At 37.6% G+C, this 26,995-nt stretch overlaps 3 protein-coding genes and 1 pseudogene across 4 annotated transcripts; 2 read left to right on the top strand and 2 right to left on the bottom strand.

Annotated features, from left to right (window-relative positions):
• Positions 1-2,681: 2,681 nt before the first annotated feature.
• Positions 2,682-4,628, top strand: LOC137731788 (translationally-controlled tumor protein homolog; annotated as a pseudogene).
• Positions 4,629-5,504: 876 nt separating this feature from the next.
• LOC137731789 (universal stress protein PHOS32-like) lies at positions 5,505-7,066 on the bottom strand. The gene is made up of 4 exons (XM_068471008.1): positions 6,624-7,066; positions 6,421-6,515; positions 6,156-6,277; positions 5,505-5,960 (listed from the first exon to the last, which is right to left on the bottom strand). The coding sequence occupies exons 1-4, from the start codon at positions 6,805-6,807 to the stop codon at positions 5,876-5,878; spliced, it is 486 nt and encodes a 161-aa protein (XP_068327109.1). The 5' UTR covers positions 6,808-7,066; the 3' UTR covers positions 5,505-5,875.
• Positions 7,067-11,640: 4,574 nt separating this feature from the next.
• LOC137730514 (kinesin-like protein KIN-13A) lies at positions 11,641-18,840 on the top strand. 2 transcript variants are annotated; one of them, XM_068469504.1, is made up of 14 exons: positions 11,641-12,032; positions 12,153-12,425; positions 12,528-12,746; positions 14,016-14,201; positions 14,426-14,530; positions 14,655-14,732; positions 14,931-15,016; positions 15,472-15,630; positions 16,413-16,742; positions 16,913-17,131; positions 17,266-17,860; positions 17,954-18,019; positions 18,191-18,416; positions 18,534-18,840. In XM_068469504.1, exons 2-13 carry the CDS (start codon positions 12,207-12,209, stop codon positions 18,371-18,373), a joined length of 2,445 nt encoding a protein of 814 aa, XP_068325605.1. In that variant the 5' UTR covers positions 11,641-12,032; positions 12,153-12,206; the 3' UTR covers positions 18,374-18,416; positions 18,534-18,840. The 2 variants fall into 2 exon arrangements, with proteins under 2 accessions (XP_068325605.1, XP_068325606.1); XM_068469505.1 differs by lacking the exons at positions 11,641-12,032; positions 12,153-12,425 and having other exon boundaries at positions 12,607-12,746; positions 13,933-14,201.
• Positions 18,841-19,205: 365 nt separating this feature from the next.
• Positions 19,206-23,925, bottom strand: LOC137730515 (ubiquitin-like-specific protease ESD4). Its single transcript, XM_068469506.1, has 9 exons — positions 22,725-23,925; positions 22,447-22,526; positions 22,272-22,365; positions 22,018-22,116; positions 21,274-21,366; positions 21,069-21,188; positions 20,125-20,228; positions 19,955-20,027; positions 19,206-19,676 (listed from the first exon to the last, which is right to left on the bottom strand). The coding sequence occupies exons 1-9, from the start codon at positions 23,532-23,534 to the stop codon at positions 19,614-19,616; spliced, it is 1,536 nt and encodes a 511-aa protein (XP_068325607.1). The 5' UTR covers positions 23,535-23,925; the 3' UTR covers positions 19,206-19,613.
• Positions 23,926-26,995: the final 3,070 nt, after the last annotated feature.

Below are 26,995 nucleotides of genomic sequence, written 5' to 3'. Positions count from 1 at the left end.
TTACAGATCTATAAACCACGCGCATAGTTATTGCATCTTGTTATGCACATTGTGTTTTATATTGGCCATACTCGTGCTTCACTAAAAATCAAACGACCTTCCGCGAAGCTTGTTTGATTTGACAAAAAAAAAAGAGAAATTGAAAAATGTTGTCATTGCTTTTACCATGTCAAAGAACTCCATAGGACCGTTCTCATAATCCATCTCGTCCTCAGATACGTTGAGCTCACGGTCAGGGCTACCAGATATAAAGTACCTCCATACGCCATCCTCAATCTCGCCGCAGATAGGGCATTCCATGATTCCCTTTACGTTGAATGCAGAACCAATGCAATCTATAGCTCCACCAAGAAAAACGTTAAATCTTATAATTTCTAATTGACTCAATTTAAACTACTTTAAGTTCTATGATTTACATCAATGCTGTTAAAACAGTTAGTTCGTCGAACAGCCTAGGCACACAGAGTCACAAGACAAATTTCAGACAACCCGATTTTTCGAAATCCTCCAGTGTTCTCCTGATCCTTATTCAAACAACACAGAGAGTCTTTTTTATGAATTGCAGGATATCAAATTAAGGAAAGTGATTTTTGTACGCTTTTTTACTCTTTCTACACATCGCGGTTTCTTTTTGTTCATTGATTAATTCTTCAAACTCAGTTCGATTAAAAACGCGCATGCATGCGAAGAAAAAAAGGGTGTGAAAATCAGCTAACCGAGGTGAAACAAGTCAGAGCACTGAAGCTTGACGACAGTGCGGCCACAGTCGTCGGAGACGCCCTCCATGCAGATGGAGCATTTCACGGCTGAGGGCGACGACAAAACGGACGATGTTGGAGAATCCATTTGCGCTCTGAGAGAGAGAGAGAGAGAGAGAGAGAGAGAGAGAGAGAGAGAGAGAGAGAGAATGTAAAGAGGAGCAGAAAAAGCAGAGGTGGGAAAAACTCTGAAGGGAGCAAAAATTAAACCGATTTGGGTTTTCTCCAGCGTCTACGTACGGTAACTCGTCTCATCAGAGTGGCAAGTGTATCAGTGGAGGTTAAAAGAGGATTTGATTTGCTGTGGTCGAGTCTATGGGGGTGATTGACACGGTGAAACATCCGGTTGACACGTGGAGGGGTTTCCGATATGTTGGATGGTGATTGGTTGGTTGATGTTTGGATGTGTAGGCTTGGTGTGGTTTTAGACATGTTTGAACATTTTTGAGTTGCATGGATGGTGAGTGGGCCAATGATAATCTGACGGTTGAGATTTAATCTTCGATACACTCGACGAAATACATTGATTTTTTATTTAAAAAATTACATATGAGCGTTACAATGACGTAGTGCGTTCCACACAATTGTTATTAGAGTGATAATATTAAATGTTGAAAGATATTATTTGCTTAACAGCTGACGTCTGTCAGTCAATACTGAAACACTCTATTGGCTTTATTTCCATCCTTTTGAAATTTGTGTGACAATTAAAGTCATATAATGCAATTTTCTTATTTGTCTTGGGCAGCTGGAAAAGGAAATAAATTTGGTGGTAAAAACATTAAAAATATCATTGCGCTAAGTTTTCGTTGTTGATACTAGTTTCATCAAAGGCGCAATTGAATGAGCTCGAATAACCTCAAACGGCAAAAGGAAGATATGTGACCATTTTGACACGACCAAACTCAAAATTGCACACATACAATTTGCGTGGGATGTTAAGTAAATCCTAATATTGGAGCGGTCGAGTATTTGAGGCTGCATCAACTCCAACAAGGGCGTAACGCCCCCTTATTATGTAAATGTTAGGACCGATTTGAAATCACCATTTAAGATTGGATAGGTATTTGAAATATTTTGAAAGGTTATGATCAATTTAGTGCAATTAAGGATACAAATAAGAAATATAAAGACATAGATGATATTTTAAGAAAATGGTTGACAAACCATGTTTATTGATAAACGTTCAAATTAGTAGACAATATCCTAATGTACTGCTATCCAGACACTCCTTTTTATCTCCCACACACTTCTGTTAATTTTTTTTCACTGATTGTCTTTAATTTATTTAATCCAACAGTCGAAAATGAGAGGTGTAAAAAGTAAAAATAAGTATGTGGACAACACCACTATATCCAAATGACTTTTTAACCTAGTCATTGAGATTTCATAACTCATCACTTTAGTCCCTGAGATTTGATATCAATAGAAGTGGTTCCTGAGTTTGTCCATCATCAATCATTTTGGTCATTTCTTGAAAAATTATGTTAAATAGGGACCAAATGCCAAAAATACCCTTAATTTAATAAACAATAGGCCACAATGATTTGACAAAAATTGAGGGTCTTTTGTCATTTTCTCCTTATTTAATGGAGATTTTTCAAGGAATGACTAAAATGATTGATGGTGGATAAACTTAAGGACCACTTTTATTGATTTCAAATCTCAGGAATCAAAGTGATGAGTTATGTAAATCTCATAGACTATTTTGGCTAAAAAACCTATCCGAATTAAACTTGAATTAATTGGGCCCAATACAAATTTCAACAGGCCTATTTAGGCCCAAATTAAGAGTTAGTCCGCTCCGACGATCCAGAAACCTCGTTCTACTCGGATTTGGAAACGAACATCAAAAAGGGCTTACAAGTAATTTTACAGAAAATCAAGTGCATTCTCGTAGTTGCGTAGCCTCTTGCTGTGCTCTTCCCAAACCCTCGCCTTGTATATATAATAGTTACCAGTGGCTTTTAGAAACTCTCTTGCTATCGTTGCCGCGTCGGTTTCTGCCCTCCTCTCAAACTCCGCCGTAAACTTGATGGGGCGATCCGAGAGCTCAATCATGGTGGTCTGCCAAAATCTCCTTACTGGTAAAAAATTTCTCCCCAATCTTCCGCGTATGCTTAAATTAGGGTTTCTTTTTCTTTTTTCGGTTCCAAAAGTAGGGTTTCGATTCGTCGGGACTGATCTTATGAAAAAAAATACGAAATTGGATGTTTGGTGGTATTTTGTGTATCTATTTTATGTAATTTGTTTCTGGGTGCTGTTGCATGTTTATAATTTATGAAGCTACTGGATCATAATGATTAAGAAAATATCGAATTTATATTGCTCGGCGATTTTATAGTTTTCTAACTCTTTCTGTATTTATTTTTATGTAATTTGGTACTGGGTACTTTTGCATATTAATTATATTGTTTGAAGCTTTTGAATTTTATGTTAGACTTACAAATTTATAATTTTGATATGTTGTTGGCGTAGTCCGTGTAATTTGTAAATATTCGGATTGAAAATATCTATGCAATTTTTTAACTTAATTGTGTAAACTACTTGAACAGTTGTACTTAGTAAAGTTTATAGATTTGTTTATGATGTTCTGCTGGATCTGCTTTTTTTTTTTTTTTTTTTTTTTTTTTTTTTTGTTATACGATGTTCTTGTTTTCTTCAACATATATATTTAGTTGAATTTCTTTTATCAAGTTGGTGACCAGATTCATGCGTTTATTATAGGTGATGAGCTTCTCTCGGACTCGTTTCCATACAAGGAAATTCACAATGGAGTGCTTTGGGAAGTTGACGGATAGGTGAGTTGGTCGATTCTTTGGTTTTTTTGGTCCCCCACTTGTTGAGCTATCTTTATAGTTTTATTATAAGTTTAACCATTCGTTAGAGAGATTTAGCTGTGTTCGCAATGTAATATGAAAGTATAATATATAGTTGGGTAGTCCGTTGCCTGGTCAGTATTAATCTTTTTTCCCTGCGGGGTGTAGTCAAGGTGGTGGTTATTGATCATTGCAGTTATGGGTTTATTCTTGTAAAAGGCTAATATGTTGATTGTTATGAATTGCATAGTTGATTAGCTGTAATTTGTTTGAATGATTTTTTGTTTGCAGTGGGTTGTTCAAGGAGCTGTTGATGTAGACATTGGTGCAAATCCCTCTGCTGAAGGTGGCGGTGAGGATGAAGGTGTTGATGATCAAGCCGTCAAGGTTGTTGACATTGTCGACACATTTAGACTTCAGGTATGTGGTGCTCACTGTACTGTTGCTCTCCAAGGTTCTTTACGAGTAGAAGTTGATTGTTATTGTCTGACGCTTGCAGGAGCAACCTCCATATGACAAGAAGCAGTTTGTCACATGGGTGAAGAGGTGCATCAAACTGTTGACACCCAAGTTGGAAGAAAGGGGGGGGGGGGGGGAGCCAAGAGGTATTTAAGAAGAACATTGAGGCAGCAACCAAGTTTCTGCTTGGGAAGCTCAGCGACCTCCAATTGTAAGTTTTGTTGATTCCATCCTGTATTTATAATCTAATGTTGCAAAAGTATTGCATCAGTTGAACTATAATCTGTTACTTGAAAGATAGCAGTATTGAACCGGATGCTCTTTTGCAGCTTTGTTGGGGAAAGCATGCATGATGATGGCGGTTTGGTCTTTGCCTACTACAATGAGGGTGCGACCGACCCAACATTTATCTACGTTGCTCATGGTTTGAAGGAGATCAAGTGCTAAGCAATTGGCATAGTAAGCTCCACGCGTTTGTTGACTTGGTTTTATATGCCTTCTATCTTGGTTTTAATGGTATTTCGACGTTGATTTCTAATTTGTTTGGTTCTAAATTTTGGTTGAGAAATAATAATATTGTGTTTGAAATCAATTACTTTCGTTTGTCTGCAAACAGTTGTGAAAATAGTTGGAATTGGTAATAGAACCTGATGCAAGTCGTTTTTTCCTCTTCCAATTTCACAAAGAAATCTAAATATATTTGTCAAGTAGAAGGATGTTTCATAACTATACCAGGCATTCAGTTTGTACAGAGCCTTGTTTTTCCTTGTTTACAAATATGCCATCTGACTTTTGGAGTGAGAAACTCTAGCACTACGGTTGAGTCGTGTTCGTCTCTATTAGGAAATCAGAGATTTTATGTCGACTCTCATGGATGATGATCGATGTGTTGTTTGTTTAGTGGTATGCATCTTTATTGTGTGTACTTAGCTAAAATTCTCGCACAATGCTTTATAGCTGTGAGAATAATAGTGAATAAAAATATCTATTCTTCCACTAAAAACACATTTAATTAACAAAAATTTCACATTCATGAATAATAAGGAAACCAAAATTTATGTAATTCAAGTTCAAGAATTTCATGTAGAATCCAATTCCATTTCCGGACTTGTTTTGCTCATCTCTCCTTGCCCAACCTTCTTTGGCCCATTTGTTAGCAAAATCTGACATATTTTCAACAACGCAAACAACCCAGCAGCACATCACACATGTACATACACAACAGGAGGAGGTAAGAAAAAATGATTGAAAAATCCATGAGGACCTGGCATGGAGGCCTGGAGGAATAACAAATATCAACACAAATCTAAATAAACTCAAAACTGACACGTGTTTGTGGGGTAAATTCAAAATGACCCGTTAATTAATTAATGGTAATTGACAAGTTCATCCGTTACCAATCTGACTTGTTAAGCATTCCATTAAATATTAATTCTAATTAGTGGGTTGTATCGGGTTACAGGTTCGGTCTAAACTGCCGCCCCTACCCAGCACGGAGGCGCCAAGGAAAGAGGCATGGAGGAAGGAAGGAGAGGAGGCGCCGCCGCTGTGTATGTGAGGAGTGAGGCTTGGCGTCTGGTATCGGGAGAGGGAGAGGACATAAGGATTTTCGTCGGTTTGGGCAAGAAAAAGAATTTTCACGTTATGTTGCAAAAATTCATCCGCAATGCGAGATATCGCGCAATATTATGCAATATAATCCAACAATAGATGGTTACAAAACGAACTGCAATTCATCATTCGATTACCCTGAAAATTAAAGTCCAAATAATATGGCCTATCACTATTCTTAGAGCCGAATAGCTTTACTTATTTATATGTAACGTTGAAAGAAATGGCTTAACGAGTGGCAGGTTTCTTCACAATCATCACGGAGCACCTTGCGTGATGGGCACAATAGTCGCTTACACTTCCCAGAACCGCCCTGCAAATACGTATTTGAACTGTATCACGGATTATTATCTAATGCATTTTTTATACGAGACAAGTGTTTAGATTAATCGCACATACGCACGTGAGTTAGTTATGATCATTCTAATTTCGTGAACTCGATTTATACGATTGATCATAACATTTCCACTTATACAAAGCATGAGAACTGAGAAATGGAGAAACGGACCTCTTTACGAGTCCATAACCGTGACTGCCAAGAACCAAAAGGGAGGCATGATGTTTATCCACAGCGTCGCACATAACATTTCTTGGATCGCCTTCCATTACCTCCACTTCCACATTTTCCACCTGCAAACTTACTAATTAACCTCATTGACTCGATAAATCATATTATTAGTTGATCGTATCATATGACAATCGATGTATCATTTATAGCTCTTAATCAAGTGATACTTATGAACGGTATTTACTATTTACAACGCTTCAATTACCTTTTTACTGGTACAAAAGTCCTTGGCCTTCTGCACGGTCTTACTAGATATTTTCTTCATATCCGACTCCAAGGAAGTTATAAACTCCCCAGAACCTGCATTTCAATCAGAAAATTTAAAAAAAAAAAAAAAAAAAAAAATCCTCACAAACTAATGAATCAGAATAAAGTGATTAATTAATTTAGATTAGTCTGATTGATTACCGAATCCGGCGACGCCGAGTGCGGATGAAGGAGAAGCCCTAGCATGAACAATGACGAGCTTGAAAGGATGGTTGGTGCCCTGAGCAAATAAATGATCCAAAGTCCACTCCAACGCGTAAAAGCTATGATCACTGTCGTCCACTGCGACTAGCATCAACGGCTTCTTGTTACCACCCTCCGCCATAATTTTAGTTTTGCTAATTAATCACCAATAACAAGAAGAAGAAGACAACGACGACGACGACGAAAAAGAAGATTAAGTAATTGATGTGAATTTAGAAGGTGGTGTTTGAGGTTAATTTATTGGGAGTGTGTGCTTGTGGTGGTAAGGGATGCAGTGGATAGTAGCTTGGTGGTGCGTAACCCTGGCCGTATGCACCGCAGTCAAGTGCTGATACTCTAATACATGCCTACATTTTTGGCAACTGCTTGGATGTCGTTCGTTGCGCCCCATTAGGCTCGGATCTACGACTGTCCGGCTTTTGAGATGGTTTGAGGTCCAACTGAGTGGCTGTCTTGGCCCAAGTGTAGACGTTGGTTATCTTTGCCCAACTCCGTTCACGTTCACACCAATTAAACCGATCCAAAAATTCAAACGAGAGGTTTATGGCTCAAGTGATTAAGAACACTTACCACTGTAGTTGAGATCTTAAGTTCGACTATCTGAAAGTGTTTTTATGCTCAGCTTTATGTGTACGTAGCACCTCAAAACTTCGAATCAAAAGTGTTGGCAGAAGTCGAATTTTTAAATTTTGGAACATAATTAAGTATTTATGATCTTTCAACCGCATTTTAGATACTCAATGAAACCTGCAACATATCAAACCCATGAAGGAGGAAGTTCAAACTCTTGGACACGGTGGATTTTGTTTGTGTAAAAATGAACTTGGAAGTGAAACAGAGAAATACTAAGCATACTCTCTTAAAGTGAGTTTTTTCATGGACTTCTTGTCACTTTACAGTTTTAATGTTAATTCTCATGCCAAAATAATTGAATATTGTGCAAAAAATAAAAGGTAGCAGAGAGTCCATGGAGAATTTCACTTTTGAGAGTCTTCTTAACATTTTTCAATGAAAAATTGTTGTCTTTTTAATGTTTGGGAAATGATTTTCTGACCTATGGGAAAATAGAGAAAAAGTGAAACCCTCTGTCCACTTGGTTTTCATTCTGGCAAACTAAGAGCCGTCTACGTTTTACAGAACATTTTTTTAAAATTGTTTTGTAAAATGAAAATGACAAATAGGATGTAAATTGTTTATAATTTGAGGATGTATTTGGTAGTTTAATCCAAAAATGATTTTTGAGAATGTAAACACCACAAACAAGTCTGATACCAAATGTAAAAAATATATATATGAATTTATGTTTGGTAGTAATGGTAGTGGTATGGATGGTCGTTATGACGAAAGTGGTGTTAGTAGCAATGATAGTTAGAGTAGTGGTAGTAGTGGTGACAATAGAGGGCAAGGGTGGAGGGAGTAGTGTTGTTGGTAATGGCGGCAGGTGGCTCCAATGGTGGCAGAGATGGTAAAAGTGGTGGTGGTGGCCATGATGACGGGAGGTGGTGGTGGTGATGATGGTGGCTGCGTAGGTGATACAGTGAATGTGGTGATGGACATGGTGGTTGGGGTAATGAAGGTGGATAATATGGTGACGGTGGTGGTGGTGGCGGCAAATGTACAAGTGGTGCCAAGAGTGATGTCGGTGTCAAAAATGGTGGCAGTGGTTGATGATGGTGAGGGAGTGGAGAATGTTTTGATGGTGGTGGCAGCGACGACAATAGTGTTGGTAATGGTGAAATAGATGATTTTATTTTTTTATTAAAACTCTAACTTTGTTTTATAATCTTGAGAATTCATAAATTGAAAGTTTATTATTAATTGCAATGATGGAGCATTTACAACCCTACATTTACAACAAGAATTTAATAAAGTACTTGTATTTCCGCATTTACAATAAAAGTTTGATTCTTGTCATCCCGTCCCCTATCATCTGACTTTATGTTTAATCATAATTCATGAATGCACACCTAATTCGTTTACCCAATAAAGTACTTGTATTTTCGCATTTACAATAAAAGTTTGATTCTTGTCATCCCGTCCCCTATCATCTGACTTTATGTTTAATCATAATTCATGAATGCACACCTAATTCGTTTGCTCAAAAAAAAAAAGTGTGTTTGCTTATGAAGTTATGATAGCTTGCTTTTTATTCACAACACTTAATTTACCTATAATGTAGTTGAACTATTTATTTATATATAACACCACCTTCCTCCCTATTGTCGTATTAGAAAGGGGTCCACCGGAGCCAATATTATGAAATTTGACCACCAAAAGGAAAGATGGTGGGAGAGCTAATTGGGTGTGGAAATTAATTAATATTTGATTAAACTTTAATTCAAATTAAAAACTCCACTGGATCTCAACCTAATCACATGCTTCAAATTAAAGCAAGCTTTTTTGCCAAAAGAGAAGTGTACCACAAGGGTGATGGGTTTAGGGAACCGATTTGGAAGTTCGGGGTTCTTCAAGTTGGAGATCCACCAGCATATGACTGTGGATCCAATTTACCACAAAACTTAAATTAATTAATTAATGGATTAGATTATTAGATATTAAATCATTTCTATGATAATTAAATAGGAAATTTTAATGAAAAGCTCCTGCTACTGTTTACTTTAACGAAAAACCATATTTTTACACTAAAAAGTCAATCTTGGTACTATTCACTTTACTCTTTATTTTGTCTTTATCGTTAAAACTTCAAGTTTTCAAGTCATTTTCATTAGTTTTCCTAATTATATATAGAGAGCCAAAAGTATGTTTCATGATATTTATACGAGTAAAAACTAAATTCGGTAACTAAATTATGTAAAGCAGATGACTGAATGACATCGAAGTTGATGATTTGATTATTACTTAAGCGTTGATAAACATGCTTTATTTCTGTTGATGACATATTATTTAGTTTACAAATTTATTCTACCTAACATTATCCATTTTTTGATTATGTATTAATCTTATTGTGTTCCGCATCTCCTTATATGTCCTTATTCTCATTGAGAATTGGTAACTAAAATGTTTAAGAAATCAGAATAGGACTGATACTGATTCTTTGACTACTGAAAAATTTGCTTCCAGTTTCTTTTCTCTCCCAAAATTGGAATCCACACCCTACTTCTAAAATTGATATCGCCACTCCACAATTACAAAATAATTAGAAATACAATATAATTTCTTATAGCCCCATAGGATTTAAAAAAAAAAAAAAAACACTCACAAGAACTAAACTTTACAAGTTGGAGAATTAACGTAAATGCACCACAAGGAAAAGATCATAACACCGTCTAATGCATCGTTGTCAAAGAAGCCATATATGAGTCACCTCAAAATATTGAACTTCTTCTTCATAATTTTCTGCCAAGTGCACAAACCACAACCGCTACAAAAAACCATCATCAACAAAGTCAGAGAGCATCTACAACTATAATCACAAAAGAGGTAGATTGTCTGCCCTTCTATTTGGGTGTCATTCCTTTCCCATCTTTAAACAAAGGAGCAAACAATCTGCCTCCAATCACAAAAGATCTCTTAATAGAGTGAGAAAACCATCCCTACTAAATACACGAAAGAGAAAAGAAGAGATGGTGCATGCTTTAGATTTGCGTGGAAAAGTGACTCACTAATTTTATGTTGAATTCATGTTCAGATTGAACGCGCATAGAAAAGCAAGGTCTTTTCGTAATTATATTTAATGTTTATCTCAAAAAAGTCCACCAAGAAAAGTACAGCGTTCGTTTTTATGTATAATATTTGCTGTCATCATCCTCTTTGTCACTACGTGTATGAATGATTGTAGAAACCCATAATTAATCATGCAAGTTACGTGTCACCACCAAATGGCTAAAGCTACCCTTCGGGTGTAATTATGGACAATAAAAAATAGAATGTGCTATTCACACAACTCTTTTTATTTCTCACACATCTTTTATTAATTTTTGTTATTTGATTTTCTTTAATTCAGTTGATACGACGACTGCAAATTAAGAATATGTGTATGAAGTAAAAAGAAATGTGTGGATAATACATCCCTAAATTTTAAATAAAAAATTCTGGCTAGCAATACATAATTACATATTGAGTTAGATTTAGTACAAAAAAGAAATTGAATTACATTCACTTCGCCAAATAAGAAAAAGACAGGGGACCACACACATAATGTTTTAAATTATTATTTTTTTAAATTCATACAAAGCCGGTGATATTGTTGGCCGCAAAGTCTTTCCATCCCTTTTTCCGCAGAGTCTTTCTTTTCCACTTTAGCTCTGCACAGAAGAAAGTACGCACATGATTTGGAATTTTGGATATAAACAAATTTTTATTTTACCAAAAAAAAAAAAACAATTTTTGATAACAATTTATTTTTCTATGCTAAAGATAGTGAGAAAATATATGTATAATCTAGCGAAGAGGAACACAATTTTTTTTTTTTTTAAAATACATACGATGTTGTATACATGGATGGGGGAGTGGGTTAAGTTTCGTATTGGGCTTGTCATAATGATTTCGTTCGAATTTTTCTTTAGTGAGAATCGAACTAAGACCTCTCAGTTACTAATGAAGATGAATACGATTAGACCGTAGGTTGGATGAGTCATGATTTTTTCTTTTTCTTTTAGTGTTTCGTTTTTATTTTTAAATCGTTTTATATGATTATTAATCTAGGTGGCAACATAATTGGATATATCAAATTGATTTGCAAACTCATTTTAGAGATCAAATTGATTTGCAAACTCATTTTTAGAGACCTAATTAATTAATTTTCTATTTTAAGTACCAAGTTAATTTGGAGGTAAAATTTAATTTTCAGATCCAACGTGATAAAAATCATTTGGAAAATTATAATCCACCAAAAATGAGAATTAACGGCATCGTTCTCCTCTCTCTCTCTCTCTCTCTCTCTCTCTCTCAGAGTCCGACTTTCTCTCTCCTGTTGTCGTTAGAAAAATTATTTTATAATCCAAGCAAGGCGTACAAAACTTTCTCTCTCTTCCGTGGAGCTCCTCACCATCATCAACCCCATTGCTCCGAAACCAAATTCTAACAAACCCTCCCTCCCTCTTTGCAATTAAAATTAGGGTTTTGCTTTCTCCCATTTAGCTCGCGGATCTGATCGCAATTTCAATTCTTATGATCAATTGAGAAGCCGCAGATCCTGGTTCCGTTGATTTTATCCGGTTCGGTTCGTCTGATTGCGAATGTGAGAAATTAATTGATTTTCTGCATTGCTCAGTGTGGAATTTCTGCGGTCGGATTGGATCGAATTGCAGATTCTGAGGGTTCGAAATCGCATTTCCTTTGGTTTTACTTTCATGTCCCGCTTCGAATTCGAGTTTTCTCCTCCCCGTGAGTATATTTATAGTTCCATGCAGATCATCGTGCTTTAAATCGGTTGAAATTCTTGTGCTTTTTCCGTTTTACGTGTTTATATAAACACATTTGTGTGGTGTGTTCTTTGTGGAGCAGTTGTTGGTATATAGATCTTGAAAATTGGCTCCTCAAAGACGGTCGCAGCGCCACATGGGTGGCCAGATGCAGCAGAGCAATGCCGCGGCGGCAACCGCTCTGTACGACCATGTCACTGGCGCTGCCGCGGGGCCTCTGCACAATGCAGGCCTGGCAGGCGATGCTGGTGACGCGGTCATGGCCCGGTGGCTCCAGTCCGCCGGGTTGCAGCATCTGGCCTCACCAGCTGCCACGGGCATTGACAATCGTCTTCTCCCCAATCTCCTCATGCAGGTATTGTTAACTTGTATTTGTAGCCATCGCCAAAAAGATTGCGCTATCTTTACCTGTAGAATTTCATGATGACTGACGTATAAATGTTTGATATTGCCTTAGGGTTATGGAGCTCAATCTGCCGAAGAGAAACAGAGGCTTTTCAAATTAATGCGAAATCTTAATTTCAATGGGGAGTCTGGTTCTGAGCCGTACACGCCTACTGCCCATTCTTCGGGAGGGGCTGCATTAGATGGTTTATATTCTCCAGAGTTCAGGGGTGATTTCGGAGCTGGGTTGTTGGATCTTCATGCTATGGATGATACAGAGCTTCTGTCCGAGGTATAGTTTATTAAATAATTTGTGAATATTGTGCCTTTAACTTAGCATGAAAGTTCTACATAAATTGGTTCTGTAAAATTCTTAACAAAAGAAAAAAAAAACAGTACATTATTAGCTGTCATGCCTCCCACAATCCCACCCCAACCCACCCCCCTCCCCCTCCTTCCCCTCCCCACCCCGGAGATATTGTCCAAGGATGATATAGATAACTAATCTGTGACACTGAGTGATGTTGTTTGAAGTTTCCTTATGACGCGCCATGTTATAATTTAGTGATATCTGCTGGAATTCTGACTGGTTGCACGCTTTGGAATATCAAGTTGTAACACCATTATTTGGTCTGAACTTATGGCCCAATTTTTATGAGCTAAAAGCTTTTATTGACAATTCTGGGTGGGTTGATGGAATTCCTCGAAATTCATTACTTGTAAAATTTGATGGGATACCCAAATGCTAAAACTCAAATTCGGGGTTTGAGTCTAAATTTTGGATTCGACAAGGAAATTTTTTCATTTTATGTTATATTTCTACCCCACCGTATGAATTTGTGTTATATGAATTGAAACCTAAATTTGTGTTTGGATTTGGCAAAAACCCTATATTTGGGTTTTGAGGCATTGGAGAAAAGTTTTATATTTTGACCCAAATATGTCATTTGAGTCTAACGTCTATGCTGCAGATGGCCAATATTTGATTCTATGGTTCGCATGGTCCCATTTTTGTTTCCTTTACCTATCGGTTTTTAGTTCGTGTTTTAGATTTGAGATATTTTATAGCTGCAGAAAAGCAATTTGTACCTTTGTTGGAAACTAGGAAGCGTGAGGAGTTAAATCTAACTTATGTTGGAAATGTTGTGCTCAAAGATTACAGCTATAGGGCCATAGGAAGAAAAGGACTATAATTTCTGTTGTTTCTTGTTCTGTTTCTTTCTTTGTTAATAAAGTGTCTAACTTATGTTGGAAATGTTGTGCTCAAAGATTACAGCTATAGGGCCATAGGAAGAAAGGGACTATAATTTCTGTTGTTTCTTGTTCTGTTTCTTAATAAAGTGTCTAACTTATGTTGGAAATGTTGTGCTCAAAGATTACAGCTATAGGGCCATAGGAAGAAAAGGACTATAATTTCTGTTGTTTCTTGTTCTGTTTCTTTCTTTGTTAATAAAGTGCGGTATCGTTTACATGTGCAGCATGTCATCTCTGAACCCTTTGAGCCATCACCATTTCCGTTCCTTTCTTTGTTAATAAAGTGCAGTATTGTTAACATGTGCAGCATGTCATCTCTGAACCCTTTGAGCCATCACCATTTATGCCTGGTGGTAAAGCATTTGAGGATGAGTTGAATTTGACAAGTAATAGGCAGCAAAGAGTGCTACCTGATCCAGATCCATCAATTCCATTTGCCCAGAGTGAAAAGGAGAGCACAAAGGAAAATAATGTGGCTAAGATTAAAGTTGTGGTATGTGGTTCAATTGGCAGCTGAGTGTTGTGCTTGTGCGTTGTTGGACGTGTGGTTATATCAAATTTTTGATGACTTGGTTCCTTATAATGTGTGAATGCTTTGTTTCATATATCGTTTTTGGCGTCTTCTCGTGTTGTGTGATTTGGAGGCATATGATGGATGACATGTGTATTACTTTTCATGGAAATTTTGAAAGATTTGTGTTCTAATGGTTATATTAGGTACGCAAAAGACCTTTGAACAAGAAGGAGCTTTCACGGAAGGAGGAGGATATTGTAACCGTGTATGACAATGCTTATTTGACAGTCCATGAACCCAAACTAAAGGTTTGTTCTCATCATTCACGAGGCACCAGATGCTACTTAACTTTTAGGTGAATTTTGTTTTGGGATTGAAGTCTCTTTCCTCACATATTTTCTTTGGGTTTTACTTTTTGTTCTCATATGATAGGTGGACTTGACTGCATACGTGGAGAAGCATGAATTTTGTTTTGATGCTGTACTGAACGAGCAAGTTTCAAATGATGAGGTAACTGTTAATCGGTAGACTGAAATTTTTTATGTAGACTGCATATGTTGACCTAATATTCCTTTAATGTTTGGGCATGGTCCTTGTGTGCTACTGTAGGTATATTGGGCATGGTCCTTGTGTGCTACTGCATATGTTGACCTAATATTCTCAGTTGGATAGAAAAAGTTTGATGATTTTATATTCTTTCTGGAATAGGTATATCGGGCTACTGTAGAACCAATTATTCCCATAATTTTTGAGCGAACAAAGGCTACATGTTTTGCATATGGTCAAACAGGTAGGTGGTTCATATGGTCTTCCCTTAGTACAATACGTGATTATCAGTTTATACTTTATTCTTTGTCCGTATGTGTATTAGACAAGTCATCAAAATGCAGTGTCTTTTCATTGGTAGAGTTATTAATTATACTGACCTTGTGATATGTACTTAAATAATTATAATTCTAAAAGCATATTAAATTCCTTCCTAGACTGAGTTTGAGTGCTAAGTTGGTCCTCCTTCCTTTAGCTTTATATACTTTCACAAAGTTACCTTTGGACAAAATTCAGGCGTTCATGCTTGTTAGCTCTACTCATTTTGTTTAGTAAAGGAACAATAAAAGAAAAAGGAGCAAGGAAACTGGAGTTTAGATCTGAGACGTTATATTAATGGCTTTACTTGTTGCTATGTGATCCTTTTCAACAAAGCTAAATGTCTGCATTATTAAAGTACTAATGAGATTTGAATTATAGGTAGTGGTAAGACATTCACAATGCAACCGTTACCTATCAGAGCGGCAGAAGACCTCGTCAGATTGTTACATCAGCCAGTTTACCGTAACCAGAGATTCAAATTGTGGCTTAGCTATTTTGAGATTTATGGCGGAAAGCTCTTTGATCTTCTCAGTGATAGGAAGTATATCTCTTTGCTTCATTGGTTCTTTTATTTTAATGTTATGAACATATTTAAGTTCACTGTTTCATTTGTTTCTTTTTAATTTTTAAGTTTAAATTGCTACTACATTTGAACTCGAGATCTCCTCTTTAGAGGAGGTATAGGCTTGTAGATACCTTGGGGAATAGGCTTTGTTAGTGCACTATAATTGTCTAGATGAGTATAAGACTGGGTGCAAGTCAGATTCTATGGATTTTTTTTTGAGAAGAAACTATAACATTTTATTAAAATAGAAAAGTGGAATTAGACAGAAGTGGATAAGAAATCCACCAAGAACAAAACAAGAAAATCTCTCAAGAGGATCTGATTACAAGTAGCAAAACCTCAATCAAAATCACTTTACGGCTGCTAACATATCCCACAGTATGTGAGAAAGAGAGTAATTCTTAAAATCATTCGAAACTGAAGCCCAGAGGGCTGCCCAATATCTTACTCTTCCCCATAGATCTGCTACCCCCACACCAGAATAATCCTCAAAAAATCTTTTGTTACGCTCCAACCAAATGTTCCAAAAAACTGCCGACACCAGACAACCCCACAAGTCAGATTCTATGGATGATTTGTGCAATTCTGGGTTTGACATGCATTGAGCATCTTCTTCTTTTATATGCAACACATTTCTTTGCATGCCTTTTAGATATACATAATATTGTACATGTTTATTGTAGATGTGAATTTTGGTTCTTGGTGGTGTAATTATATAACTACATTATGACATGAATGACTTCATTTCTTTGTAATAGGAAAATATGTATGAGAGAAGATGGACGACAACAAGTTTGCATTGTTGGACTTCAAGAATTTGAAGTTTCAGATGTACAAATTGTTAAAGAATTTATTGAGAGGGGGAATGCTGCTAGAAGTACTGGGTCGACTGGTGCTAATGAGGAGTCTTCTAGGTCTCATGCTATTTTACAACTTGTAGTTAAAAAGCACAGTGAGGTAAAAGATTCCAGGCGAAACATTGATGTAAATGAATCTAGAAGTGGGAAGGTCGTGGGAAAGATCTCTTTTATTGATCTTGCTGGTAGTGAAAGAGGTGCGGACACCACTGATAATGACCGACAAACAAGGTAATCTTCTGCTTTATCTTGTTTTGGGCTGTACCTCTTCCATCAGGATAATGCTTCTTAGGCTATAGAAATTAACCATTATTTTTCGCATTCATTGTAATGCAAGTCTTATACTGGCATGATGATTTACTGACAACTGCATTTTCTTGAATTAAAATGGGTTATTGCAGAATTGAAGGAGCAGAAATTAACAAGAGCCTTTTGGCACTAAAGGAGTGCATTCGTGCCCTGGACAATGACCAGATCCATATACCTTTCCGTGGAAGCAAACTCACGGAAGTGCTCCGTGACTCCTTTGTTGGAAATTCGAGGACTGTTATGATATCTTGCATTTCTCCAAATGCAGGGTCATGCGAGCATACACTTAATACTTTGAGATATGCAGATCGGTATGCCTAATTCTATTTTCAACTTAATTAACCTTAATTACTTTGCTAGTGCTTAATGATTACACTTATGTTTCAAACTAAAGGATTAATTTAAGTTTTCAAAAAAAACTAAAAGATTAATTTTAAACGAACAGGGTGAAAAGTCTTTCAAAAGGTGGCAATGCTAGAAAGGATCAAGCCATAAATTCATTACCACCAGCTAATAAGGATGTTTCATCAGCATCTTCTACACTGGTTTCTGCTGAGGTAGAGAATGTCCGTGAGCAACATCAAGAAGTTAAAGTAGCTGATACAGGTAGAAGAGCCATGGAGAAAGAAAGTGTCTCATATATCCCTCCTACTCCAGAGTTTGACAAGGAGCCTGCAAAGTCATCATCAAGTAATCCCATCAATGTCCGGGAAGAAAGTCGGATGGCTTCTGCTTCAATGGACAGGGAGAGATTTGAAATGAATAATTCTTACAGTGATAATTACAGTCAGAAGATGCCCTATTATTCCCAAAACTTGGTTGATACAGAAGAGAAAGTACAAAAGGCATCACCACCTCGTAGGAAAGTAACCAAGGATGAAAAATCAGAAAGGTTGGGTAACTGGGTGAAAAGAGGTGGCTCGGATCTTTCCACTACAAGCTCTAAGCAGCAAAGTACAGGAACCTATAACACAAGCAATGCTGGGTCCAGACAATCTGAGCCTGAACTTCCTGATGGGAATATCAATGCTATTCTCATGGTTGGTACTCGTGGTGTGTCATTTAATTGGGTAGTTCTTTTTCAAGTCTCCTGCACCTTTAGCTAATCTTTTGATCTCTTTGGACTGTTCTAGGAAGAAGAGGCCCTAATTGCTGCCCATAGAAAAGAAATTGAGGATACAATGGAAATTGTTCGCGAAGTAAGTGAAAATTTCGTCTTTTCCTTTTAAAGATATTTTAATTTGCTATTTTCAGTCGTACATAATATCCAAACTCTCTGTTATAAGTATTGTTTGATTTTGTATGTATATGAATTTTGAATGACTTTCTTTCATCTTTTCACATGGTGCTCATCCGTGTTTGGTTGCCAGGAAATGAAACTGTTGGCAGAAGTGGACCAACCGGGCAGCCTCATAGACAACTATGTGACCCAGTTGAGCTTTGCTCTTTCCCGCAAGGCAGCCGGTCTGGTTAGCCTTCAAGCCCGCCTTGCAAGATTCCAGCATAGACTAAAAGAACAGGAAATACTAAGTCGGAAGAGAGTACCTCGTTAAGGCAGGCACTCTGTTCGCTGCGCTAATGGTGGCACTATATCTTGTATTGTAATCCGAACTCTCATATATGTTCATTTTCATTTTTTAACCGCGCCTCTGGTGGAAAGGATTCATAGTAAACTCCGTCCTTGTTAACTGTCATGTTATTGTCCCGGTACAGTTACAAAGAAGGAGCCTGTGGGAGAAGATCTGAGGCATTGCAGACTCCTGACTGTTCACATCCAGACTTGTGGCTCGAATCACGGGAATGGGGAGAGTTCGTGTCTATCTGCCAGTAATTTGTGTTCTCATTTGTAATTCTTTGGTAAGTCGGTTGATGTGTTCTTGCCAAGTTTCAATGGGTTGTGGATTTCGGCCGCTGTGTAATGGTGGGTTGTGGCCGTTGTGTAATGTTGTCTGGAGATTTGATTGCACAATGTAATATTTTCTAGTAAAGAAAAAATGAAAATAGAATGTTCATTACTCCATCCTCACTATCATCTTATTTCGTTTTTGTTTTTCATTGAGTAAGCATGCAATTCCGATATAGATCTCACACACTAAATCAAAGTAGCCAAAATGTGGACATGTCAAAAGAGTTTTGCAAACGACTCAGAGCTTAAATGATTAAGAACGTTTACTTTTGGTGGTCCTACAGTTTTAACCACCTGAGGAGATTTCGATCACTGCTGATGGACCCTCACGAGGGGGGTCGAGTCCCACTCGAAGGTGCCTTGCCTTGTGAGTATTTCTAAATCTTGGAAAAGGCAAATATATATTTAATACAATTGTCATCTGACCGTCGAGATATGTATAAGTATTAAAGCCAAATACACAAGGGGCAAATAGTAGATATAGTCTACTGCCAAAATATTGGCCCGGAGAGATGAAACTTTGATATTCCTTAGGAAACTTGTCTTACAATTGTTAAACCAACTTAAATCACAGACAAAAGGCAAATGGCTAAGATACAAGGACCAAAAGGAAACTTGCAGTCTAGGACTTGTGTTCAGGTTATACCGAAAGCTTCTGAAACTCTCTGCATCGTGCTCTGATAAGCCTCGACTTACAGGACTCACCTCGCCCAGACAACTCTCAAATCATTCAAAAAATACGAAGCTGGCACGTGACTGGCATTAACGTTATATGAATAAAATGTACACATTGATTGGCACACCTACTTCCTGATGACATCTATTAGTTGCTAATCGCTCTCTTAATTGGTACTACAGCATGTCAAAAGCTAGCTTCGTAGACACAATCAGTCTGCTCTCAAATTTAGGATCTCCTTCGCTGTTCTCAATCGAAAATATGGCATGTGTTTCTGCATTGACAATAAAAACAGGGTTGAATCATACTAATTAAAAGTTGTTCAGCACAACGAGAAATGGTTGGTAGTGCAAGTTCTTCATGGAAATCTATGCAACAGCTCATCATTCTATGGCATACTACTAGGAGAGGAAAGAGCAATAAAACAGGAGGAGCCAGTACCGAGATTTCCCCCCTAGAATTATTGGCTATGATTTCCCATTCTAATGGTTTGAATGCATGTGCAGTCAAATAAATATGAATTAGCAACAGAAGCATCTCTATGCGCTTTACCTGTTTGAAACAGAGCCCAACATCCCTGCTATAAAAGTCAGCATATTTAACCATGAAAACGCCGCAGTCATACCTATTATAATTGATCAGAACAATTGATTATAAAGAGTTCGCAAAAGAAAATAAAAATTATTTGCAGCAAGTGTCAAGACATGCACACGTTAGCCTACCCATTCTCCTGCTCAGGAAGGCTGTCAACATATTCTAATTCCCAAGAACTCAAATCGATATCCTTTCCACTCTTGTCCTTCACTTCATCAACGTAGTACTTAGCCTGCCAACATACAAAGTGAACGTTAGCTGCAGCTCAATTGATTGAATGAACTTGCTACTTTTCCTACCATTTTGAGGGCCTGCCATAAGAATCGAGAAAAGGAAAAAGATGAATAAACTAACAGGTGACCCTAGTATCTCCTGGCTTTCTTTTGTCCGTCAAAATGAGGCAAATAAACAATAGTATCAGATTGATCAGCTAAATGAACAAAGGGAATATAGTCAATCCATTGGAGCTTCTAACTATGAGGTTAAAATCAAAGTTCTGACAGGCAAGACGGCCTGGTAGCCATAGTGTTCAAAGGGTTGGTTGGGAAATCATTAAGTTCGACTATGTAAGAAATGAGAAGTGTACGGTCTGCACTACTTTTTGGCCTTCAAACTTCTAGACAATTATTTTAAATATGACTTGCCACCAATTAACATTTTTTAAAATGAAGAGTTAATTTATGGTAGATGATTGATGAAATGGTTGCTCAGACAGCATGACGACAAAAATGTTTATGAGTAGAGAATGGCTTTGGATTCAATAATTTTATGTGCATATTGCATAACACATCAAGAATGCAGGGAGGGAAATTCTTCCCAAGTTCTGGCAAGGCTGACAAGATGATTTTATACACTTTTAAAACCCAGACAATTCATATAGATGGTTCAGTAAAGAGTAGCAGAAAATTATAACATACCGACTAATGGCAAAACTTTTAGTTTTATAAAAAAATGTAAATGTCCCACACCCGCTTACCACAAAAAAATAAAATCAAACATATGTTGACGAGGGCAAGCACCATGCATCAATATTTTTATCAATAGCCAAACAAAAGATGACAACAAAACGTACCAATATTCTCATCACTTGGGTATCCCTTCCTTTGAGTGAATCAAGATACTGTAACTTCTGATCCACCTTGTTAATAACTGCCAAGCACCAATGTATTTCTTTGTGGATGGGAACAAATATCTGAGAAGAAAACCACTTATGAAATAAATGTAATTTCAGTAGAATTGAGCATATAGTCCAGGGCAAAAGGTTTGAATGAAGTTACTTTGTCGCAATCAATGAGGCTGTATCCCAGCTTTCTTTGGGTAGTCCACCTTCTGACAGATTTATAATCATAGCCACCTTTCCCACTTATCAACTGCACAATGAATTTCAATAAATAAGAGCATATAAAACAAATCAATATCTTAAATTGGACAGCAATATGGTACCCAATCTACGCAAATTATTACTAGGAGTCTAGGAGTGTGAATGGGCTGAGCTGACAGGCCTTGCCTGCGGTTAGCCTAATGAGCACATGACTGAGCTCTCAACCAGCCCAATCTTCAGGCCTAAAGTTGATTAAAATGTAATATACGTAAACAATGAGAGAAACGACCGGGGCATATCGGGTCAGGCTTATATCAGGCTGATTTATCCTGAACTTCAAATCAAATTTTTTAGCTCAGCCACAACTCAGACGAGACTTGTCCTAAAGATCGATGAAACTCTACCACCATGAGACCAATTGAAATAAACTGGAATTAGAGCTTTATAAATTATTAACATTTTCTACTTCACCAAACATAAATTGTCTCATGGAAGTTTCATAAATCAAGGAGTGACAAGAATTTATATAACTCATAACAGTACGCGCTTATCTAGACAACAAACTAATGATATCAACAAATATTTCCCAAACTCTTCTGACTAAAAAAAAAGAGAACTAAACAGAATATGCATATACGAATATGTGCCGAGAACCATGAGTAAAAGATAGAAGAAGAAAGAATACATGCAAATTGCAAACCTTTTTGTAGAAAAATGTGTTGAAGAAATGACATTTTAAGAACTTTTGCGGTTCTCTCTTCTCCCTCTCTTTCAGCAATTCAATGTAGACGTTTATGACCTGAAAAGGAAGAAAGTGCACGTTATCAAGAAAATAAATTACCAGTTTGGTAAACCCGTGTAAGCCCCCCATCAACCATTAAAAACAATATCTAATGATGAAACTAATTTTTGTCATTGCTATAAAAAAAATGTAAACACGTAACCTAATAATACCTCATCATTCAACCATGCGCGTGGTCTAAGGCACTGCAGAAGTTCACCTGTTATCTCTATGTTCGAGTTCTCATGAGTTACCAAGACCCTCCTCCTGTTGAAGGAACGCCAACACTGTTATAGTTTACCATACACCAATTTCAAAATGAACCAATGTATATGCATAAATCCCTACCGGTTGGAGGACGAAAATGCTTGCTCAATCTGGGCCACTTCCTCCTTTCTAAGAGGGACAAATGGTTCAACGGGCACAACCTAAAAAGAAATGGGAATAGCATATTAAGACTCTCGAGCACATAATTCGTTCCCAATCATTACTTACAGGTTGATACAAGCTTTTTAACTTCAGAATCTGTAACAACTTCAAACTACCCAGATAACCAAAGAAATGAAAACGATATTTTATAGCTTACAACAGGTAGAAAGTTAATGCAAAACGATAAAAAAACTCACTTCCTCGGGTTTCTTCTGTGGACGCAGCGATTCAAGCATAGACCGTTTCTTCCAATGGAAGTCAATCTGGGAATCCAAATGTTTCAATTTCGGAGTTCGCCTCTCTACACTCTCAATCAACAGCTTGTATGCTGCCTTACTTGGCACACCTGCATCATGATTCAGCGACAGTGAGTCCAACATCTTCCCTGCACTGTCCACTTTGAAAGGGGCGTTCGTAGTTGTGGGCAAGTCTGGAACCACTGAAGAAGCCGATGGATGGGTAACCTGAGTTCCACAATCAACCATCTTCGTATCCAAATCCTGCCCATAATCGACCACAGAAGGCCCTTCTTGGTCATCTTTCTTTATAGCCACAACTTCTTCTATGCTCGAATCCTCAGAAACCCGGTCATCTTCAACTTTCTTATCCAATTCAATCACCTCCTTGTCCTTGCTTGAATACCGAAATGCACCGAAGGCATCGCTCTTTGCCTTGTCCAAATGGTAACTCAGTATATTGCCCATTATGTCACACGACCGCTCCTCAGGAACCCCTCTGGATTTCGAACTCGAATCGCGAAAGGACCCGAATTTTTGTGTTCTGCAAGGGGCGTGAACTCTAGGCAACGGCGGCTTTATATCGGGGTACCGAGAGAGCCTTGAACCGGGGCTTTTAGACGAGATAATGAGTCGGCTCGGGCTCTGATTCATATGAGACAATCTGTGTCGCTTCGAGCTTTGAAAATTCGGCAAATTCAGAGATGGGTGCGCACAATTGAAGCTCAAACACTCGTCCCCTCGCTTACGATTGCTGGTTAGCGCTCCCATTGACAGACCCGGAGCTCAAAAACGCTAGAAATTCACATCCCATAAATTCACACCTCATCTGACGAAAACCATGTTAGGGAAACAATCAGCTGGCGAATCTTAAACCCTAACTGTGACGCAATCGAATCCAAAATTAGGGTTTTGGGTAAGCTGCGAAGAGAAGGAACAGGGGAAAAGGGGGAAGACAATGTCTTTATTGGAGATTTGAAGGGAACAAAACCCTAGAAACGCACCAGAGAATCAGTGGAGACAAGACTGAGTGTTCACTTGAACGGAAGTGGGGAGACCAATTTTTTTATTTGAATATTTGAATTTAGTTGGAGACTAATTTTAATTTTGATGCAAATTGAGTTGGGATCTGCATTGATGCGGGTTTAACAAACGCTTCGGCTTTCGCGGTTCGTTGGAAGAGAAGAAAAAAGAAGAAAAAAATAATAAATAAGGTTTGTTTTTTTTTAGAATTTTAACGAAAAGCTCACGGTACTGTTCATTTTAACGAAAAATTACATTTTTACACTAAAAAGTCAATCCTGGTACTATCATTTTACCCTTTATTTTGTTCTTATCATAAACTCTTTTCATTAATTTTCTTTTATTTTTTCTCTTATTTGAGCGCAATCGATATTTTACGTTTTTTTTTTTTTAATAAAAGATATTATTTATATTAAAATGAGTTTATTTAAACTAAAAAGGAGGGGTATGCTTAACACTACAATAAACTAGTAATAATATGATTCAAATTCGTCATTGGCGAGAACTAAATCTAAGACATCTCACTCACAAGTGAAGAAAAATACTACTAGACCGTAGTACTAAGTGACATTGATATTCATTGTTAATCTACTCTACTTTATTCTACGTTAAAAAAGAAGACAATTCATCCCTATACAGAAAGTTTTAGAGCATCTCTAAGAGAAATGTCAAAATGTTCAAATTAGTACTAACAGTCGAATAAGACAGCAACAATATTTTTCAACCAAAATGCCAAATTTGACATGGCATGACATAATTTGGTAATCCTCACTGTCTTAATTGACAGTAGTTTCAAATCTTTTTTTAATTGATTATTAAATGTTTAGAATTTTATTTTTTGTTTTTTTTTTGTTTTAAAACATTTATTATAATAGTTTAATACAATAAATAATAGTTTAATTTGACATATCTGATACAGAGCAAAACTTTAAAAGATGTCAAGGTGTCGCATAGACTGTCAAATTTAATTTTATGTTTAACATTTGATATCTCTTTTAGAGATGCTTAACTGTGACATCCCACATCGTCCAGGAGAGTGATCCTTATATGTATATTTTCAATCTCTACCTAGCACAAGGCCTTTTGGGAGCTCACTGGCTTCGGGTTCCGTTGGAACTCTGAAGTTAAGCGAGTAGCGCGCGAGAGCAATCCCATGATGGGTGACCCACTGGGAAGTTGCTCGTGAGTTCCCAAAAACAAAACCGTGAGCGAATGGTAAGCCCAAAGCGGACAATATCGTGCTACGGTGATGGAGCGGGCCCGGTAAGTGATCCGCCCCGGGCCGGGATGTGACAATTGGTATCAGAGCCTAACCCTGGTCGTGATGTGCCGACGAGGACGTCAAGCCCCTAAGGGGGGTGGATTGTGACATCCCACATCGTCTAGGGGAGTGATCCTTATATGTATATTCTCATCTCTACCTAGCACGAGACCTTTTGGGAGCTCATTGGCTTCGGGTTCTGTAGGAACTCCGAAGTTAAGCGAGAATGGGGCTAGAGTAATCCTATGATGGGTGACCCACTGGGAAGTTGCTCGTGAGTTCCCAAAAACAAAACCGTGAGGGAATGGTAAGCCCAAAGCGGACAATATCGTGCTACGGTGGTAGAGAGGGCCCGGGAAGTGATCCACCCCGGGCCGGGATGTGACATTAACTACTCTGGTTTTTACTTTCTTAGTGTTTAAAAAAAAACCAGTAATCCTAATCTTAACCGCTAAAGAATTAATTAATTAAGAGAATAATTAGTTTCATACTAATTATGACTTGATTTATCATAAGTATATAACATGCATACTTGAAGAAATGTGTATGAATTAACTATGGAAAAGTTTTTTCTTGGTTAAATAAGATGGTAGCAAACCCCAACCAAAACTAAGAACAACATAGACAGAATGAGCCTTGGAGATCCGAGCAATCGTCCATCAGCGGTACATCTACGTTTCAGTAGTGGTTTGAGATGCTTAGAGAGCTCATAACCTGCACCCCCGGTGTTAGTGCTCCCGCCCAGAGTAGGGCACAGTCCTTCACGTGATGTTCACCTCCCGCACCACACGCTCAGCTTGGATCCAAGTTAGGTGCACAGTCCTGTCGTACAGACCACTTTAGGTGGTTCCGACTCGTAGGTGACCCGCGATTATTCGCACAGTCTTCACGTGATCGTAGCACTAGAGCGTACATATATATTACACCCAGGCCTGTCGTACAGACCACTTTAGGTGGTTCCGACTCGTGGGTAGGTTCAGTTATTGATTTCGAGATTTGAGCTCTATATGCAGCCGTACAGGTCACGTTAGGTGACTCCGGCTGCCAGATTACATGTTATTGACATGCTTTATACCTGAGTACTTACATTTCATCACGAGGTTTCGACATGGCATATCTTGAGCATGATTGGCATACCCTTGAGCATGTTTGGCATATTTATACATACGTATATGTTTATTTTCTGGGAAGTATACAGGTTTTACGGCGAGGGGTTAGAATGTATTTTGCTAAATGGTTTTCAAAGAGCTTTGTTTTTGCCCACTCACGCTTTTGTTTTGCGCCCCTCCAGGTTCTAGTTGCTTAGCAGTTTCGGTGGTCTCCCAGAGGGTTCTTCCGGCTTCTCTGACAGATACTCACCAGCGTAGGGTCACCTTCGGGTGTACTTATGTCGCAACTTTTCTTTTGGACTGCTGTAGTCTTGCTCTGGATTTGTATCTCACTTACACTAGCCCTTGTCTTAGTACTTTGTATGCTAGTTTTTAATTATTCGTACTCTTTATACTACTATCTTATTAGCTTCCGCACGTGCACATGGTTACGTCACCTTCGTGTGACGGCCAGCACGCCCTGATCTCGGTCGGGGTGTGTCAGATGGTGGGTTTAATTATAGGATGTGGATTTATTGATAAATTTAAGTTTTAGTATTAATTTTATATTGTATTTGATGGTAATTATACAATATGATAAAAATAAAAAAAAACAATTAACATTTAAAATTTAAATTAGGTGTAAAAAAAGGTTATGTAGGTTCAAATAAAATTTCCCATAGTTTTATTTTAAAATCTTAGAGAGAGAGAGATAATTTTTAGATTATGAATGATTCACCTTTGTTTGCTTTCTAACTTTTTATATATAGATTGTTGCGATGCCCATTAGAGAAAAGTAAACACTTACAAATAAAGTTTGTTTGATTAAACAAAATGTTCTCTGTAGGTAAGGACAACAA

This window comes from Pyrus communis, chromosome 4, assembly GCF_963583255.1.
Source record: "Pyrus communis chromosome 4, drPyrComm1.1, whole genome shotgun sequence".
Classification (NCBI taxonomy): Eukaryota; Viridiplantae; Streptophyta; class Magnoliopsida; order Rosales; family Rosaceae; genus Pyrus; species Pyrus communis.
This window is presented reverse-complemented; position numbering and strand designations above follow the sequence as displayed.

Coding starts and splice junctions, on each gene's coding strand:
- LOC137730514 (XM_068469504.1), top strand. CDS start 12,207: ATGGGTGGCCAGATGCAGCAGAGCAATGCCGCGGCGGCAACCGCTCTG. Junction 14,202..14,425: donor TGGCTAAGATTAAAGTTGTG/GTATGTGGTTCA, acceptor TGGTTATATTAG/GTACGCAAAAGACCTTTGAA. Junction 16,743..16,912: donor GATAATGACCGACAAACAAG/GTAATCTTCTGC, acceptor GGGTTATTGCAG/AATTGAAGGAGCAGAAATTA.
- LOC137731789 (XM_068471008.1), bottom strand. CDS start 6,807: ATGGCGGAGGGTGGTAACAAGAAGCCGTTGATGCTAGTCGCAGTGGAC. Junction 6,516..6,623: donor ACTCGGCGTCGCCGGATTCG/GTAATCAATCAG, acceptor ATTGAAATGCAG/GTTCTGGGGAGTTTATAACT. Junction 5,961..6,155: donor GGTTATGGACTCGTAAAGAG/GTCCGTTTCTCC, acceptor ACGTATTTGCAG/GGCGGTTCTGGGAAGTGTAA.
- LOC137730515 (XM_068469506.1), bottom strand. CDS start 23,534: ATGGGAGCGCTAACCAGCAATCGTAAGCGAGGGGACGAGTGTTTGAGC. Junction 22,527..22,724: donor CACAGAAGAAACCCGAGGAA/GTGAGTTTTTTT, acceptor ATTTCTTTTTAG/GTTGTGCCCGTTGAACCATT. Junction 20,028..20,124: donor CTTCCTGAGCAGGAGAATGG/GTAGGCTAACGT, acceptor CAATTATAATAG/GTATGACTGCGGCGTTTTCA.